Source organism: Onthophagus taurus, chromosome 6, assembly GCF_036711975.1.
Source record: "Onthophagus taurus isolate NC chromosome 6, IU_Otau_3.0, whole genome shotgun sequence".
Classification (NCBI taxonomy): domain Eukaryota; kingdom Metazoa; phylum Arthropoda; class Insecta; order Coleoptera; family Scarabaeidae; genus Onthophagus; species Onthophagus taurus.
The window spans coordinates 3,997,635-4,015,094 of record NC_091971.1 but is presented as its reverse complement, the minus strand read 5'-3'; the positions used below and the strand labels follow the sequence as shown (position 1 = coordinate 4,015,094).

General features: G+C 31.1%; 2 protein-coding genes and 1 long non-coding RNA gene across 16 annotated transcripts in view; 1 reads left to right on the top strand and 2 right to left on the bottom strand.

The window, feature by feature from the left end:
• The first annotated feature begins 473 nt into the window (after positions 1-473).
• On the top strand, positions 474-2,073 carry LOC111415013 (RNA guanine-7 methyltransferase). Its single transcript, XM_023046499.2, has 3 exons — positions 474-581; positions 654-1,870; positions 1,935-2,073. The coding sequence occupies exons 2-3, from the start codon at positions 655-657 to the stop codon at positions 2,009-2,011; spliced, it is 1,293 nt and encodes a 430-aa protein (XP_022902267.2). The 5' UTR covers positions 474-581; position 654; the 3' UTR covers positions 2,012-2,073.
• LOC139430259 (uncharacterized) lies at positions 2,063-2,618 on the bottom strand. Its single transcript, XR_011640723.1, has 2 exons — positions 2,351-2,618; positions 2,063-2,299 (listed from the first exon to the last, which is right to left on the bottom strand). It is a non-coding gene; the product is annotated as an uncharacterized lncRNA (long non-coding RNA).
• Positions 2,619-3,829: 1,211 nt separating this feature from the next.
• The window catches only part of LOC111414968 (neural cadherin), a 286,762-nt gene continuing 273,131 nt past the window's right edge, over positions 3,830-17,460 (bottom strand). For all 14 annotated transcript variants that reach the window (XM_071197078.1, XM_071197082.1, XM_071197080.1 and 11 more), the window contains 2 exons: positions 12,608-12,772; positions 3,830-6,006 (listed from right to left, as the gene is read on the bottom strand). In XM_071197078.1, the coding sequence (XP_071053179.1) occupies positions 5,894-6,006; positions 12,608-12,772 (278 nt within the window). In that variant the 3' untranslated portion in view covers positions 3,830-5,893. The remainder of the gene's footprint in view (positions 6,007-12,607; positions 12,773-17,460) is intronic.

The following is a 17,460-nucleotide window of genomic DNA, read 5'->3' as shown; positions in this document are numbered from 1 at the left end:
ATAAATTTCTTCCTTTTTCTTTTGAAGTTCATCTTGAACCCGACTTAATTTTTCAACCAATCCTTTTAATCTCCCGTTTATTTCCTCTAAATTATCCGAGTCTTGTAAATATTCTTGTACATCGGCAAATCGTTTTTCTTGTTTTGGCACCTTTACATCCAAACAGGCATATAATTTTTTAATCTGTTCACTATCACTTTGTATATTTTTTATGTCTTCTTCAATCTTTTCGAATTCAAACGTAAATTCTTTTCTTTGAGGTATTTTATTACGTTTAAACATAATAACCAAAAAAACAGCTTAATTTATCAATTTATAGGTTATGTCATTCGAACCTAACTTCAGATGATGATATAAAATAAAATTTTCATTTAATAAATAAATTTTTATAAACACCTTTCGTAATTAGTTTTCAAATCATATATAAAGAAATAATTTTAAATTAATTAATTCTTTTTAAAACAATTTTATTAATGAATACATTTTTAGGTTATGTCATATAAACCTAACTTCACTGTGATGATCTAAAATAAACCTTTTTAATTAAAAAAATATCATTTTTAATTAGAATAAGTTAAAAAGTGAGTACTTAATATGATTTTGATCTAATCATTAAGTTTATTATTAACTCAAAATTATAATTTCATCTTAAGAATGACTTCGCTTGGAGGTTATGCAGAGGAATACGGGGACGATTTAGAGCAAACTTTAGTGTTAGCCGCTGCTGATGCTGATGCTAGAAATGAAGAATACGCAGAAGTGCCTGTTAAGGAAGATGTGCAACCAGATGATCCCCAAAAAGATAGTTCAGATGAAGAGAAAAAGATAGTAAATGATCCAGGCCAAGCTGCGAAGAAACCAAAATATACCCACGAAGCTGTTGAAAATGTATCAAAAGTAGTGGCTAAACATTATAATAATTTGGAGGAAAAAGGTTTGGATGAAAGGGCTATGTCTAGGATCTTTTTTATGCGTAATTTTCATAATTGGATAAAAAGCATGTTGATAAACGAGTATTTAACAAAGATTAAGTCTACAAAAAAACATAATGCGCCTATTCGCGTACACGATATGTGCTGTGGTAAAGGGGGAGATTTATTAAAATGGCGTAAAGGCAATATTAATCATTTAATTTGTTCCGATATCGCATCGGTTTCGTTAGACCAATGTAAAGCTCGTTACGATGACATGAAAACCCGTAATTTTCGTGATCGCGGTCCGACCAATCTTTATTCAATCGAATATATTGTCGCCGACTGTACCAGAGTTAGATTAAGAGAAAAATATAAAGATCCTTCATTAAAATTAGACTTAGTAAGTTGTCAATTTGCGTGTCATTACAGCTTTGAAAGTCTCTCCCAAGCGGAATGTTTATTAAAAAATGCCGGGGAGTGTCTTCAACCAGGCGGATTTTTCATAGGAACTATCCCTGATGCAAACGAATTAATAGCGCGTTTACAAAAATCAAATTCGAACGATGACTCATTCGGAAATAACGTTTATAACGTTTATTTCGAGTGTAACACAACAAAACCGGCCCTTTTTGGGGCAAAATACAACTTTCATTTGGACGGCTGTGTTGATTGTCCCGAATTTTTGGTGCATTTCCCAACCTTTGTTAAGTTAGCGAAAAAATTTGGGTTAAAATTGGTTCGTATGGAGAAATTCCGAGATTTTTTTGAACGGATGAAAGACGAGGGTTCATTTTTACTTTCAAATATGAAAAGTTTAGAACCTTTTCCATGTCAGGATAGAAATGGACTTGTTGGAACCGATTCTGATGATTATTTACATGCCAAATCTTATTTGAAGGAGTATCAACCTACAAGTATTATTGGAACTTTATCAAAATCGGAGTGGGAAGCTTCTTGTGAGTTACAAATAGTTTTATCTTTCTTTTAAGTTTGTTTAAAATAATTTAAAATTGTTTTTAGCTTTGTACCTAACTTTTGCATTTGAAAAGGTGAAGAATACTTGGAATGAAAAAGGTGAACCTGTTTATGATATCTGAATGATGTATTTTAAGTTGTAAATGACTTAAGTTTTTAATAAATAATAATACTTCATCTAAAACTTTTTTTATTTAATAAGATATCTCAATGTATTTGTTTGCAACTATGATGTATTTTTCCTCTTTTCAAGGCGTAACAAAAGTTGTGGCAAATTTTATCCTTAATAATACTGCTCTCTTTTACTTTTGCTCTCAGATGGGTAAATATTGAGAAAAATACAAAAATTTAAAGTTTAAGATTCTCGATTACCATGATTTTTTTTTCTAAATACGAGACTCTTAATATATCTAAAAGATAAATAAATTAAATTTATTTAATTAATTTTGTTTGTCAATTACTTTTTCCAATTATTTTTATAAATATTCATATTTTTAAATACATAACCTTATTCGACAACTCATGTAACAGGGACTTTCTGCCGTTACTACCAACCTTGAAATTCGAAATGAGTTAAATTATTTTTTAATGGATAATTTTTCATTAAAAGTGCATGTCAATTTTCAAAGTGGTCCCCAAAACTTTTCTATCCGCTAAAAACCGACGAGTTTCGTCCTATCTTATTCAGAAAAAATCAAAGTTTCTTATTTTGTACCTTTTAAGACGCTTTGTTTGCTTGTTAAAGAAAATTATTGGGTTCTTAAATCGAAATACGCCGAAATAAAGTACTTGAGAAAATTAATATAAGACTATATTGCAATCGTGAGGTTGGTAATGGAATTGATTAAATGTCACTAAGTTTAAATAAATTTTTTAAATTGCTTTTAATTCACATTAATTACATTATATATTACTATTATATTCATTTTTTGTTACTAATTGTTATTTATTTATTTCTATGTTAATTGCATTGCAACATAATCTCAAAACTTAGATGTTTTCCAGATTTAGTACCTTTATTTTTTTTTAAATTGGTACTAGAAATTGACAACCTCCAGTTGAGGTTATATCGTTTTTATTTTCAAAAATAATTAGTATTTTGCAATCAAAACGAAGAAAAAGCAACCGTAGATAATTAAAAAAAACCCGTTTAAGGAAAATTGAAACATTAATTACGCCAAATTTTATTTGAAAAGTTAAAAGGAGATCCTCAATAAAAAGATTTGATTGCACTCATAAAGTTGATGGATAAAATGGATTGTACAATTGATTCAATTATATTCCAATTGCTGTAAGCATGGACAGTAGAATCTAACAGTACTGCTACATCAGATTCTACTGTTCTTGGTTTTTTATTCTTAAGAATATTGATGTCTTTCACTTTTGCTGTCAGATGCGTCAATCGCGTCAATATTGAGAAAAATACGAAAATATGAAAATTTCTAGTGTTAGTTCTAGTTTTAATTGTTATTCAGCGTTAGTAACTTTCTTATTCCATTGCTAAAACTGGATTGGGTACGCTCATTGCATATGTAATTTGTTACTCTTCCAGAACATACTGTTCAATTTTTGCTCTCAGAAGCGTCAATATCGAGAAAAATACGAAAATATGAAAATTTGATGAATTTTTTTGTTTTAGAAGTAGTTAATGATAACACTCGAGAATTGGAGCATGTTAGAAAATACTTTTGGAACAAAAATTGTGGCAAATTTTATTCTTGACAATATTGCTTTATGGCACTTTTGCTCTCAGATGCTTAAATATTGAGAAAAATGCGAAAATATGAAAATTTAATGAATTTGTTACCTTTTTAAGTTGTTAATGGTAACACTGGGGAGTCGGAGCATATTAAATCTGTTAGGTTGGCAACGCTGCTTATTTTAAATAGATCTAAATTAAAAGGTATCACAAAGGTATTAAAAGTAATTAAAACACTGAATTATTTTTACATAGTTATATTGAAATAAATCATTTTTAAAATAATTCTTTACAAAAGAAAATTTTAAGACGGTAAATCTACGGTTTCTTACGAGATAAATATAGGATCACTAGAAAACACTCGATAAAAGACGGAAAATAAGTCGTTTTTTTTTTGTATTTCTAAAATGAGAAATATTTTTTCGGACAAATGGTTACCTAATAAGATGATAATGATAATAATTAAATACAAAGATTATTTTTAAGTATACGCAGAGAGACTTACCCAATTTAATAATTATTTCCGTCGCGGTATTCTTAATAATTTTTTTTTGTCCTCTTTATCAATACACAAGTGCAAACACATAATCGGATTATCGTTTTTTTCTTTTTTTTTTATTAATTAATTATTTCCTTTCATTTTAATAATAATTATTCTTACACAGCATTCGAGAAGTTGTTACATTTAATAAGTTAATGAGTAATTGGCACTGACTCTTCCAATCTCATTTGAAACACACACTCTCGCGCTTTTTTTCTGTATTTTTTCTATATACATACCTACAAACACATTAAAAAATACTAGTGAGCTGTCTCGTTAGTGATTTCTTTCAAAAGAATGGTAAAGAATAATAAAAATAAAAATATTAATCGACTAATAACTGTGTATATATAAATATGGCAACATCTATATCATATATAAGAAGGTCTTTTTTAACTGTTTAATCTTTTCTGATGACTCACTTTTCTTTTAACAGTAACACTATACATCGATCCTATATATGATATAATTTATATAAATATTTAATTATGACTTATTTATTTAGTATTCGTGCTAAAAAAATAAATTAATAAAATTAAATCAAAATTATTATTTTTTGGGGAGAATCTTAATGTTGAAAAACTCGATTTTCGTGTATACATTAGTCTTCGTAATGTTGTGTCTATATACATTTAATAAAACGTTCACGAAGCTCTCTTTCTTCCCTCATCCCTTATTTTTACTTCGTAATCTTAGGGTTTGCGGATTATGCGTATTCTAGTATTTTTTTTCTTTCGTAATTTTTCTTGCTTAAATTTTCGCCTAGTTATAGTGAGACTACTTTACACTTGGTTTCTTTTTAATTAAAGTTTAATAACTAAGATTCTTTTTTTTTTGTAGGAATACTGGCTCAGTGGCGAATAATTAAACTTATTCGTTTAATTTAAAATTAATTAATTAAAGTTACGCGATTAAAGTATTTGCAGTTTTACACAAAAACTATACGATTTCATTCAAAACTGATTTTAATTTAATTTTTTGTTATAAATTAAGTACAAAAACAAATAATTGTTTTTTTTTAATAGTTTTTGTGTAAAATTCTTTTAGATCTCCCCTTTCAAAATTAAGCCTGTTTGAAATGATGACACAATTAGTGCCTCTTTGGTATCTTTTCATCTTAATTTCTAAATAATTATATATTACAACGTTATTATTAAATAATAATCGGATGAGTATTGGCAGTGGAGATTCATTTTTTTATAATAAAACGTTTAATTAATTATATCACCTAGAGTTGGTGCGAAAAAAATCAAACAGGATTACTTTGGGAAAGATCGATCTAATTAAACTTAATAATAATTAATTAATTAATAATAATCGTTTGGTAATAATTCATATTTCCCTACGGATATTACAATATTATTTCATTTATACGATTTTTTTTCGTTTACTTCTTATAGTTTAATTTCTTTTAAAACTTTACTCTTAACATGACCGCTTCCGGCCAAGACAGTCTTATGTGGTAACACGTTACATCATTTTTTTTTTTTTGGGGAGGGGACGTGTGTGTGAGTGAATGTAAGTTATTTTCGTGAAGGTGGTGAAGCGTGATGGGTTTTCTTTTTAGTCCTCAAAGTTTCTCTTAAAGTTCCTTATAAAGTTCTTTTTAAAAATGTTTTTTTAAGAATGAATTTTTAATGTGTTAATTTATTTTTCGAAAGTTTTAGAGTTTGGTGTCGAAAAAGGAATGTCCGTCACTTTATTTTTTGGTTTCTTCACTTTTACGTTCTTACTATTTATTATGTTTTCGTTAATTTGAGTTATTTATTCCTCCTCTTGTTCGGTTTCTTCGCCAGGACCGTACATGTCTGCCAATTTATCGAATCTCGGTCCCCAAGCTCCCAAATAATCGTATTCTTGAACTTCATCATCAGTTCCTATTTAAACAAAAATTAATTAATAATTAACCATAAAATAATAGTATTTGATACAGAACACAGCGTATAGACACCACGTAATTGAATTACAAATTCCATCTTGTGTAAATGGAAGCTGTTGAATGACCGCAACATGTCGTATGTCCTTAGAGTTAATTAGTATAGATGTAATTAGTTTGTGTTAAATTGAAATACAATTAATCAAAATCGTTTCATTGAAAAGGACTTAAACTGAAATCATGGAAACTTAAATTTTGGTACAGAAGAACCTCAAACATTCTTTTATAACCTCATTTCTTAATCACGAATGGTTTCGGAGAAATCAACCTCATTTTCAGGAAAGATTAATATCCCTCCCTCGTTTAAAAATCGATATTAAAAGAACTGTTGACCATGGAAAATTGTATTTTGGTACAACTCAACATTAAATATTCTTTTACAACCTCAGAAAGTTTCATTTCTTAATTTCGAATGGTTTCGGAGAAAAACTTTTTTTCAACCTCATTTTTAGGAAATGTCAAAATCCCTCATTTTTAAAAATCGATATTAAAAGAACTGTTGATCATGGAAACTTATATTTTGGTACAACCCAACATTAAATATTCTTTTACAACCTCAGAAAGTTTCATTTCTTAATTTCGAATGGTTTCGGAGAAAAACTTTATTTCACCTCATTTTTAGGAAATGTCAAAATCCCTCATTTTTAAAAATCGATATTAAAAGAACTGTTGATCATGGAAATTTATATTTTGGTACAACCCAACATTAAATATTCTTTTACAACCTCAGAAAGTTTCATTTCTTTATATCTAATAGTTTTGAAGAAAAAACATTTTTTCTTCAACCTCATTTTTAGGAAACGTCAAAATCCCCCATTTTTATTAAAAATCAATATTAACAGAACTATTGTCATGGAAACTTTTATTTTGGTACAACCTAAGCTCAAGCATTCTTTTACAACCTCAAAAAGTTTCATTTCTTTATATCCAATAGTTTCGAAGAAAAAACATTTTCTCTTCAACCTCATTTTTAGGAAACGTCAAAATCCCACATTTTTATTAAAAATCAATATTAAAAGAACTGTTGATCATGGAAACTTATATTTTGGTATAACCTAAGCTCAAGCATTGTTTTACAACCTCAAAAAGTTTCATTTCTCAATATCAAATAGTTTCCAAGAAAAAAAATTTTTTTCCTCAACCTCATTTTCAGGAAACGTCAAAATCCCTCATTTTTATTAAAAATCAATATTAAAAGAACTGTTGATCATGGAAACTTATATTTTGGTACAACCTAAGCTCAAGCATTGTTTTACAAGCTCAAAAAGTTTCTTTTCTCAATATTTAATAGTTTCCAAGAAAAGCATTTTTTTTCCTCAACCTCATTTTTAGGAAACGTCAAAATCCTTCATTTTTATTAAAAATCAATATTAAAAGAACTGTTGTGATCATGGAAACTTATACTATGGTACAACCTAAGCTCAAGCATTTCTTTACAACCTCAAAAAGTTTCATTTCTCAATATCTAATAGTTTCCAAGAAAAACAATTTTTTCTTCAACCTCATTTTTAGGAAACGTCAAAATCCCTCATTTTTATTAAAAATCAATATTAAAAGAACTGTTGATCATGGAAACTTATATTTTGGTACAACCTAAGCTCAAGCATTGTTTTACAAGCTCAAAAAGTTTCTTTTCTCAATATTTAATAGTTTCCAAGAAAAGCATTTTTTTTCCTCAACCTCATTTTTAGGAAACGTCAAAATCCTTCATTTTTATAAAAAATCAATATTAAAAGAACTGTTGATCATGGAAACTTATATTTTGGTACAACCTAAGCTCAAGCATTCTTTTACAACTTCAAAAAGTTTCATTTCTTTATATCTAATAGTTTCGAAGAAAAAACATTTTTTCTTCAACGTCATTTTTAGGAAACGTCAAAATCCCTCATTTTTATTAAAAATCAATATTAAAAGAACTGTTGATCGTGGAAACTTATATTTTGGTACAACCTAAGCTCAAGTATTCTTTTACAACCTCAAAAAGTTTCATTTCTCTATATCCAATAATTTCGCAAACAAACATTTTTTCCTCAACCTCATTTTTAGGAAACGTCAAAATCCCTCATTTTTATTAAAAATCAATATTAAAAGAACTGTTGATCATGGAAACTTATATTTTGGTACAACCTAAGCTCAAGCATTCTTTTACAACCTCAAAAAGTTTCATTTCTTCATATCTAATAGTTTCGAAGAAAAAACATTTTTTTCTCAACCTCATTTTTAGGAAACGTCAAAATCCTCATTTTTATTAAAAATCAATATTAAAAGAACTGTTGATCATGGAAACTTATATTTTGGTACAACCTAAGCTCAAGCATTCTTTTACAACCTCAAAAAGTTTCATTTCTTCATATCTAATAGTTTCGAAGAAAAAATATTTTTTCTTCAACCTCATTTTTAGGAAACGTCAAAATCCCTCATTTTTATTAAAAATCAATATTAAAAGAACTGTTGATCATGGAAACTTATATTTTGGTACAACCTAAGCTCAAGCATTGTTTTACAAGCTCAAAAAGTTTCTTTTCTCAATATTTAATAGTTTCCAAGAAAAGCATTTTTTTTCCTCAACCTCATTTTTAGGAAACGTCAAAATCCTTCATTTTTATTAAAAATCAATATTAAAAGAACTGTTGATCATGGAAACTTATATTTTGGTACAACCTAAGCTCAAGCATTCTTTTACAACTTCAAAAAGTTTCATTTCTTTATATCTAATAGTTTCGAAGAAAAAACATTTTTTCTTCAACGTCATTTTTAGGAAACGTCAAAATCCCTCATTTTTATTAAAAATCAATATTAAAAGAACTGTTGATCATGGAAACTTATATTTTGGTACAACCTAAGCTCAAGCATTCTTTTACAACCTCAAAAAGTTTCATTTCTTCATATCTAATAGTTTCGAAGAAAAAACATTTTTTTCTCAACCTCATTTTTAGGAAACGTCAAAATCCTCATTTTTATTAAAAATCAATATTAAAAGAACTGTTGATCATGGAAACTTATATTTTGGTACAACCTAAGCTCAAGCATTCTTTTACAACCTCAAAAAGTTTCATTTCTTCATATCTAATAGTTTCGAAGAAAAAATATTTTTTCTTCAACCTCATTTTTAGGAAACGTCAAAATCCCTCATTTTTATTAAAAATCAATATTAAAAGAACTGTTGATCATGGAAACTTATATTTTGGTACAACCTAAGCTCAAGCATTGTTTTACAAGCTCAAAAAGTTTCTTTTCTCAATATTTAATAGTTTCCAAGAAAAGCATTTTTTTTCCTCAACCTCATTTTTAGGAAACGTCAAAATCCTTCATTTTTATTAAAAATCAATATTAAAAGAACTGTTGATCATGGAAACTTATATTTTGGTACAACCTAAGCTCAAGCATTCTTTTACAACTTCAAAAAGTTTCATTTCTTTATATCTAATAGTTTCGAAGAAAAAACATTTTTTCTTCAACGTCATTTTTAGGAAACGTCAAAATCCCTCATTTTTATTAAAAATCAATATTAAAAGAACTGTTGATCATGGAAACTTATATTTTGGTACAACCTAAGCTCAAGCATTCTTTTACAACCTCAAAAAGTTTCATTTCTTCATATCTAATAGTTTCGAAGAAAAAACATTTTTTTCTCAACCTCATTTTTAGGAAACGTCAAAATCCTCATTTTTATTAAAAATCAATATTAAAAGAACTGTTGATCATGGAAACTTATATTTTGGTACAACCTAAGCTCAAGCATTCTTTTACAACCTCAAAAAGTTTCATTTCTTCATATCTAATAGTTTCGAAGAAAAAATATTTTTTCTTCAACCTCATTTTTAGGAAACGTCAAAATCCCTCATTTTTATTAAAAATCAATATTAAAAGAACTGTTGATCATGGAAACTTATATTTTGGTACAACCTAAGCTCAAGCATTGTTTTACAAGCTCAAAAAGTTTCTTTTCTCAATATTTAATAGTTTCCAAGAAAAGCATTTTTTTTCCTCAACCTCATTTTTAGGAAACGTCAAAATCCTTCATTTTTATTAAAAATCAATATTAAAAGAACTGTTGATCATGGAAACTTATATTTTGGTACAACCTAAGCTCAAGCATTCTTTTACAACTTCAAAAAGTTTCATTTCTTTATATCTAATAGTTTCGAAGAAAAAACATTTTTTCTTCAACGTCATTTTTAGGAAACGTCAAAATCCCTCATTTTTATTAAAAATCAATATTAAAAGAACTGTTGATCGTGGAAACTTATATTTTGGTACAACCTGAGCTCAAGTATTCTTTTACAACCTCAAAAAGTTTCATTTCTCTATATCCAATAGTTTCGCAAACAAACATTTTTTCCTCAACCTCATTTTTAGGAAACGTCAAAATCCCTCATTTTTATTAAAAATCAATATTAAAAGAACTGTTGATCATGGAAACTTATATTTTGGTACAACCTAAGCTCAAGCATTCTTTTACAACCTCAAAAAGTTTCATTTCTTCATATCTAATAGTTTCGAAGAAAAAACATTTTTTTCTCAACCTCATTTTTAGGAAACGTCAAAATCCTCATTTTTATTAAAAATCAATATTAAAAGAACTGTTGATCATGGAAACTTATATTTTGGTACAACCTAAGCTCAAGCATTCTTTTACAACCTCAAAAAGTTTCATTTCTTCATATCTAATAGTTTCGAAGAAAAAATATTTTTTCTTCAACCTCATTTTTAGGAAACGTCAAAATCCCTCATTTTTATTAAAAATCAATATTAAAAGAACTGTTGATCATGGAAACTTATATTTTGGTACAACCTAAGCTCAAGCATTTCTTTACAACCTCAAAAACTTTCATTTCCCAATATCTAATAGTTTCCAAGAAAAACATTTTTTTTTCCTCAACCTCACTTTTAGGAAATGTCAAAATCCTTCATTTTTATTAAAAATCAATATTAAAAGAACTGTTGTGATCATGGAAACTTATACTATGGTACAACCTAAGCTCAAGCATTTCTTTACAACCTCAAAAAGTTTCATTTCTCAATATCTAATAGTTTCCAAGAAAAACATTTTTTTTCCTCAACCTCATTTTTAGGAAACGTCAAAATCCCTCATTTTTATTAAAAATCAATATTATAAGAACTGTTGATCATGGAAACTTATATTTTGGTACAACCTAAGCTCAAGCATTCTTTTACAACCTCAAAAAGTTTCATTTCTCTATATCCAATAGTTTCGCAAAATAAACATTTTTTCCTCAACCTCATTTTTAGGAAACGTCAAAATCCCTCATTTTTATTAAAAATCAATATTAAAAGAACTGTTGATCATGGAAACTTATATTTTGGTACAACCTAAGCTCAAGCATTCTTTTACATCCTCAAAATGTTTCATTTCTCAATATCTAATAGTTTCCAAGAAAAACAGATTTTTTTCCTCAACCTCATTTTTAGAAAACGTCAAAATCCCTCATTTTTATTAAATATCAATATTAAAAGAACTGTTGTGATCATGGAGACTTATACATTGGTACAACATGAGCTCAAGCATTCTTTTATAATCACAAAAAGTTTTATTTCTCAATATCTAATAGTTTCCAAGAAAAACATTTTTTTTCCTCAACCTCATTTTTAGGAAACGTCAAAATCCCTCATTTTTATTAAAAATCAATATTAAAAAAAATGTTGATCATGGAAACTTATACTATGGTACAACCTAAGCTCAAACATTCTTTTACAACCTCAAAAAGTTTCATATCTCAATATCTAATAATTTCCAAGAAAAACATTTTTTTCTTCAACGTCATTTTTAGAAAACGTCAAAATCCATAATTTTTAAAACTCATTATTAAAAGAACTGTTGATCATGGAAACTTATATTTTGGTACAACTCAACCTTAAACATTGTTTTACAACCTCAAAAAGTTTTACTTCTTAATCTCAAATAGTTTTGCAGAAAAATTTTTTTTTCTCAAGATGGTTTCTTTATTATAATAACTAAGAAGTAAATAAATAAAATTAGGCGAAACGCAACTTTAAGAAAACGAAATTTAACAACTAACTCACTTCTTAAAGTTAAACGGTCCACAAGTCCTATAAAGTTTCTACGTGATACTGGAGATCTTTGTTCAGCTCGCCAAACTAACTCAGAAAATAATTGCTTTAAAAAAACTTAATAAAATGATTCAAAAAGATTTTCCTTATTTTTAATTGTTCGTGCTACCACGTAGTAATTTTTTTGTGGTAAATAAAAAGAAACGAGTTCCCAAACAACATCGTAAATCGGTCGGTGAGAAGAAGTAAACTTCTATTTCGCGTTTTCTCCTCTGTAAATACGACCGCATTTCGAACATTATCGCGATATATCATGACGACGTGGTCGGGGCTAAAGGTGCCTAGGAGTTGTGGAAAAAGTACCTTTTTAGAAAAGGAAAACAGTACTTTCACGACAAATGGCGTTCTAATTTTAGCTCCTATCGATTTGTATCTACTCCAATTCTTTTTCAATTCCACTAACAATTCTTTCCTTATTTCTAAATAAAAAAAAACTTTATGTATTTTACCTGAAGCCAAAGAACTTAACGATCCCGCGGTACTACCACCACCTTCATAAGCGTAATTCCTTAAATCGTCGAAAGGAGGAGCGTTTGGATCGCTATCGGCCCTCTTCTTATGCTCTTCAATGAATATCCCTACATTGGGTTCTTGAGTTAATCCGATGATATTAACTGCAAAATAAAAAGTTTCAAAGTTAAAAATGTATATTAAAAAAATTTTAACTCCTCAGAAGTGGTCCACTTATTACAAGTTTCGACGAGTAAAGTGGGCGAAATTTAATCAAAAATTCCAACCACCAATTAACGGTTTTAATAAGTGACCGCAAAGTAAACGCTAAGAGCGCTGTTAACGTTCCCACTTAAACTAACTCTAACTTGACCTCAACTTTCCACTAGGTGTCCCACATAAAATTTTTTCCTTGCAATTAAATTTTTCTTACAACATTTACTCCTCAAATCTAATTCTTGTAATTTCTAATCAAAGAAAATCCAGAATTACAAAGATTCACAAACAAGTTAAACTAGAGAACCTTAATTACACAGACTTTGTTCACAACTTGTTCTATTGCCCAACGAAAATCATGTTTCTTTAATTGCAAACACGACCAAACTTCCTGCTTTACTCTTGTAACAAATTAGAGGCAAAATGACATGTTGAAATGTGAAGAGGAAGTTAATTACAACTTCTAATCTTTATCAAGAAAGAATGTTAAGTTAACAGATAACGATTTTGAGTTAAAACTTTGAATATGTGAAAAGATTTAATAAATTTTTAAATAAAAAATTAAATGTTTAGGGCACATATAGGTCTCTGATGAAAATTAATATTGCTCCTAGGTCTTGTTCCTTTATATCGGTAGGTGTCAGGCGAACATTCACACAGTACATGTTCAGCAGTCTCTGACTCGTCGTTGCAAAATCGACAAGTTTGATCCTTAGCTTGTCCAATATGCGTGAGGTGATATTTTAGGAGCCCATGGCCGGTTAAGAAGCCTTCTTTGGTTTTGTTTGGGACGGAGATATCATATTCTTCGCCTGTCTGTGACCTGGAAGTTCTTTCCAGCGTAAGGGCCTTCCAATTATTGATTGCCTGTTTTAAGTTGGGTTGGGGTGCAATAAAGGGCGTTTTCGCTGCCTTTTTGGACAGCTTGTTAGCCTTTGTATTGCTCTCAATGTCTTTGTGACTTGGAACCCATCATAGAGTAACATCATTTCCGCTAGCGAGTTCTTTCAGTTTGCTGGTACACTCTCTGATCGGTGCGGAATCACACGTGTAGGTCTGAATTGCCCGCCTGTCTGTCAAAATGCTTATGGATGCACCTTTCTGTCCCTTTCCTAGGTTCAAAACGGTGCAGAAGTTTATATCAAGAACTTCTGCTTGAAAAATGGTTATGTTATGGTAGCTGAAGGGCAATTTAATGCTATTTGGTTCATTAATGCCCATACCTACTCCAGATCAAACTGTTTTTGAAGCATAGGTGTACTAGGCACCTAGTCTTTTAGCATGAAAGAATGTCGGTTTTCTTTTTAACCTTAATTATAGCGTGAAGGAATGTTAGGATAGGTCAGTTTTGTTTTGAAACCCTAATTATAGCGTGAAGGAATGTCGGTTTTCTTTTTAACCCTAAGTATAGCGTGAAGGAATGTCGGTTTTCTTTTGAACCTTAATTATAGCGTGAAGAAACTCCAATTATAGCGTGAAGGAATGTTAGGATAGGTCAGTTCTGTTTTGAAGCCCTAATTATAGCGTGAAGGAATGTCGGTTTTCTATTGAACCCAAATTATAGCGTGAAGGAATGTCGGTTTTCTTTTGAACCCTAATTATAGCGTGAAGAAACTCCAATTATAGCGTGAAGAAACTCCAATTATAGCGTGAAGGAATGTTAGGATAGGTCAGTTCTGTTTTGAAACCCTAATTATAGCGTGAAGGAATGTCGGCTTTCTTTTTAACCCTAATTATAGCGTGAAGAAACTCCAATTATAGCGTGAAGGAATGTTAGGATAGGTTAGTTCTGTTTTGAAGCCCTAATTATAGCGTGAAGGAATGTTGGTTTTCTATTGAACCCAAATTATAGCGTGAAGGAATGTCGGTTTTCTTTTGAACCCCAATTATAGCGTGAAGAAACTCCAATTATAGCGTGAAGGAATGTTAGGATAGGTCAGTTTTGTTTTGAAGCCCTAATTATAGCGTGAAGGAATGTCGGTTTTCTTTTGAGCCCCAATTATAGCGTGAAGAAACTCCAATTATAGCGTGAAGGAATGTTAGGATAGGTCAGTTCTGTTTTGAAGCCCTAATTATAGCGTGAAGGCTAGGTATTGGAGATGGGTTTTGGGGTTGGCAAAAGAGACGCCGGAGTACATAGTCAGAGAAGAAGTGAAGGTCGACAAGTTAAGAGTGGAGGCGGGTAAAAGGGCGGTACGTTTTGAGGAGAGGGTTGAAGAGGTCTCAAGAGGTCTCAATGTAAAATTTTGGGGGAGTGCTGGAAAGAGATTAAGGCAGGGAAAGGGGGTTACGGGCAACGAGGGAGGGAGAAATACTTCAGAAGGGTGGGGTACTCAGTGAAAGCGGTAGATGATAGAAGGAGGGAAGGGATTGAGATGTGGAAAGAGCTGGAGAGCAGGGATAGAGATGTACAGAGGCAAGAAAGAAGGGGGCAGATAAGGGAGAGCAGGTACAACCCTAAGTATGAGGAAATAATAACGGAGGGATTGCCGAAGTACCTGTCGGTGGAGGGGGATGAGGAGGGGAAGAGGATGGTGGCAAGATTCAGATGCGGCAATGAGGAGAGAGCGAATAGGTATTGGATGAGAGATGAGGAGAGGGGTTGTAGGCTATGTGGGGGGGAGTGGGAGTCGTTGGAGCATCTACTGAGGCAGTGTGACGAGCTAAGAGAGGAGGTGATCGGCTGGAAGCAGGTGCTGGGGGAGGGGGCAGAGGGAAGAGAATGGATGAGGGAGGTGGTGGCGACAAGGCAGCGTAGGGAGATGCGGAGAGGAGATGGGGAGGGGTAGAATAGGAAATAAAATGTATTGTATTGTAATGTGATATATGTAATTGTAGTATTGTTAAAATGTAATTGTTTGTGGAATGTATTGCTGATATGGTAGCAATAAACTTAATTAATTATAGCGTGAAGCAATGTGAAAGTTTTATTCGGTTTTGCTATACTTTGACATTTCGTTCCTAGAAGTTCTTTCCAGCGTAAGGCTACCGTTGAGGCTTCTCAATTATTGATAGCCTGTGTTAACTGGCTTTTTTGTAGTGTTGGGGTAATAAAGGGGGTTTTCGCTGCTTCTTTGTGACGCTTGTTAGCCTTTTAATTGTCCTCAATGTCGTTGTGGGATTTCCTGGCGTATATTGGCCTTAAGTGTCTGGTTTGTTGACATAAACCTTGCTCTTAAAGTATCCCCACAGGATAAACTCAGGAAGTGTCAAATCAGGCGAACGCGCCGGCCTGTTGTAATTGCCACTTTTTGATATCAATCGATTTGGAAACATTGGGTACGTTCAGCAGGTGTCAACAGTTGAATTAAATCAGTCAGCTAGTTGTATGAGCTTTAATACAGCGGAACGAAATCGGCTGAACAAGCAATTGAGAATTAGTGGTTCTGCATAACCTAAAACTATGGCCAACAATAATATTTTTGAAAATTTTGTGTTATTACAAGAGATAGTGGATGATGATCTTGATTTGAAGGCTCATTTCATTTTATACAATTCTGTCAGTTTTCAAAATTAAAGGGTAGAAACAAAAAATGTTAATCCTAACCTAGAATTTCACAACCAACTAAGCGCAGATTACTTACGCTGAGATATTTACTAAACTGCTAATAAGACTGCTAATATAGCAACTCAACAGTTGACACCGGCTGAACGTGCCCATTGGTACTTGCTGCGTACCAATCCATTGTTAATCGAGCAGTATGGAATGTTGCATCATTTTGCTGGAACCAGTAGTCCTTCATGTCATTTTCTTCGAGTTCAGTCCAAACCGTCATCGAGGGGTCAAACTGCTGAGAGCGGCGCCGAACAGAAACTTGCATATCGGCACTTACAGCAGCTATGAGCTATGCGTAGCGTCATCACTACGGCGTGTATGGGTTGGAACTTTGGGCTTCGAAGTTGCCAAAGAACCACTGGCATTAAATTTTACCACCAAATTTCGAATTGTCTTGGCGTTGAACGACTTTACCAAGCGAGCCATGGTTGGCGATTTGACAGCTGGTTGTCAAGTTATTCAAAAGATAGGGCGAAAACAAAAGACGTTTTCGGCATTAGCAGTTTCTCAAAAAACGAGATAATGACATGTAAGCTACTTTTAGTCTATCGCTTTTAGTTTCAGAGACTATGTGGACAATGAATTTGGGACTCCTGTACTTAAAAATCGTACATATTTACTTTTTAATAAATATTTTATATAAAACCGTGAATGTGTACCAATTAAAGCTTTGTTGGCTCGTATAAAAATTGTCATTGACGGCAATCTTTAAAGAGTGCACTTCTCCAGCCGGAGCTTCTCAAGTGTAAAATTATCTGTCACTTAGCCACTCCGGCTGTATCTAATAAGGAAATTCACGCTTCATCGGTGTAGAGCAAGGACGAACCGTAAAAATAGAATAAGAAGACTTTTATAGAGTGGATTTGCAGAGAGAATTCGATAAAACTTCCAAAATTACTAAAATCATTGGTGCGGAATCCTCCTGAAAATTGACAAATTTGCCAAAGTCTTAAAAGAAAATTTCAAAATTTTTCTTATTTTACTAATCTTGATATACATTTACTTAAGTTTTAGTCTCGAAGGAATTTAACATGTCCCACCTGCCGTACGGAAACTAATAACCCAGTCTTGGATTAAACT

Coding starts and splice junctions, on each gene's coding strand:
- LOC111415013 (XM_023046499.2), top strand. CDS start 655: ATGACTTCGCTTGGAGGTTATGCAGAGGAATACGGGGACGATTTAGAG. Junction 1,871..1,934: donor ATCGGAGTGGGAAGCTTCTT/GTGAGTTACAAA, acceptor AATTGTTTTTAG/CTTTGTACCTAACTTTTGCA.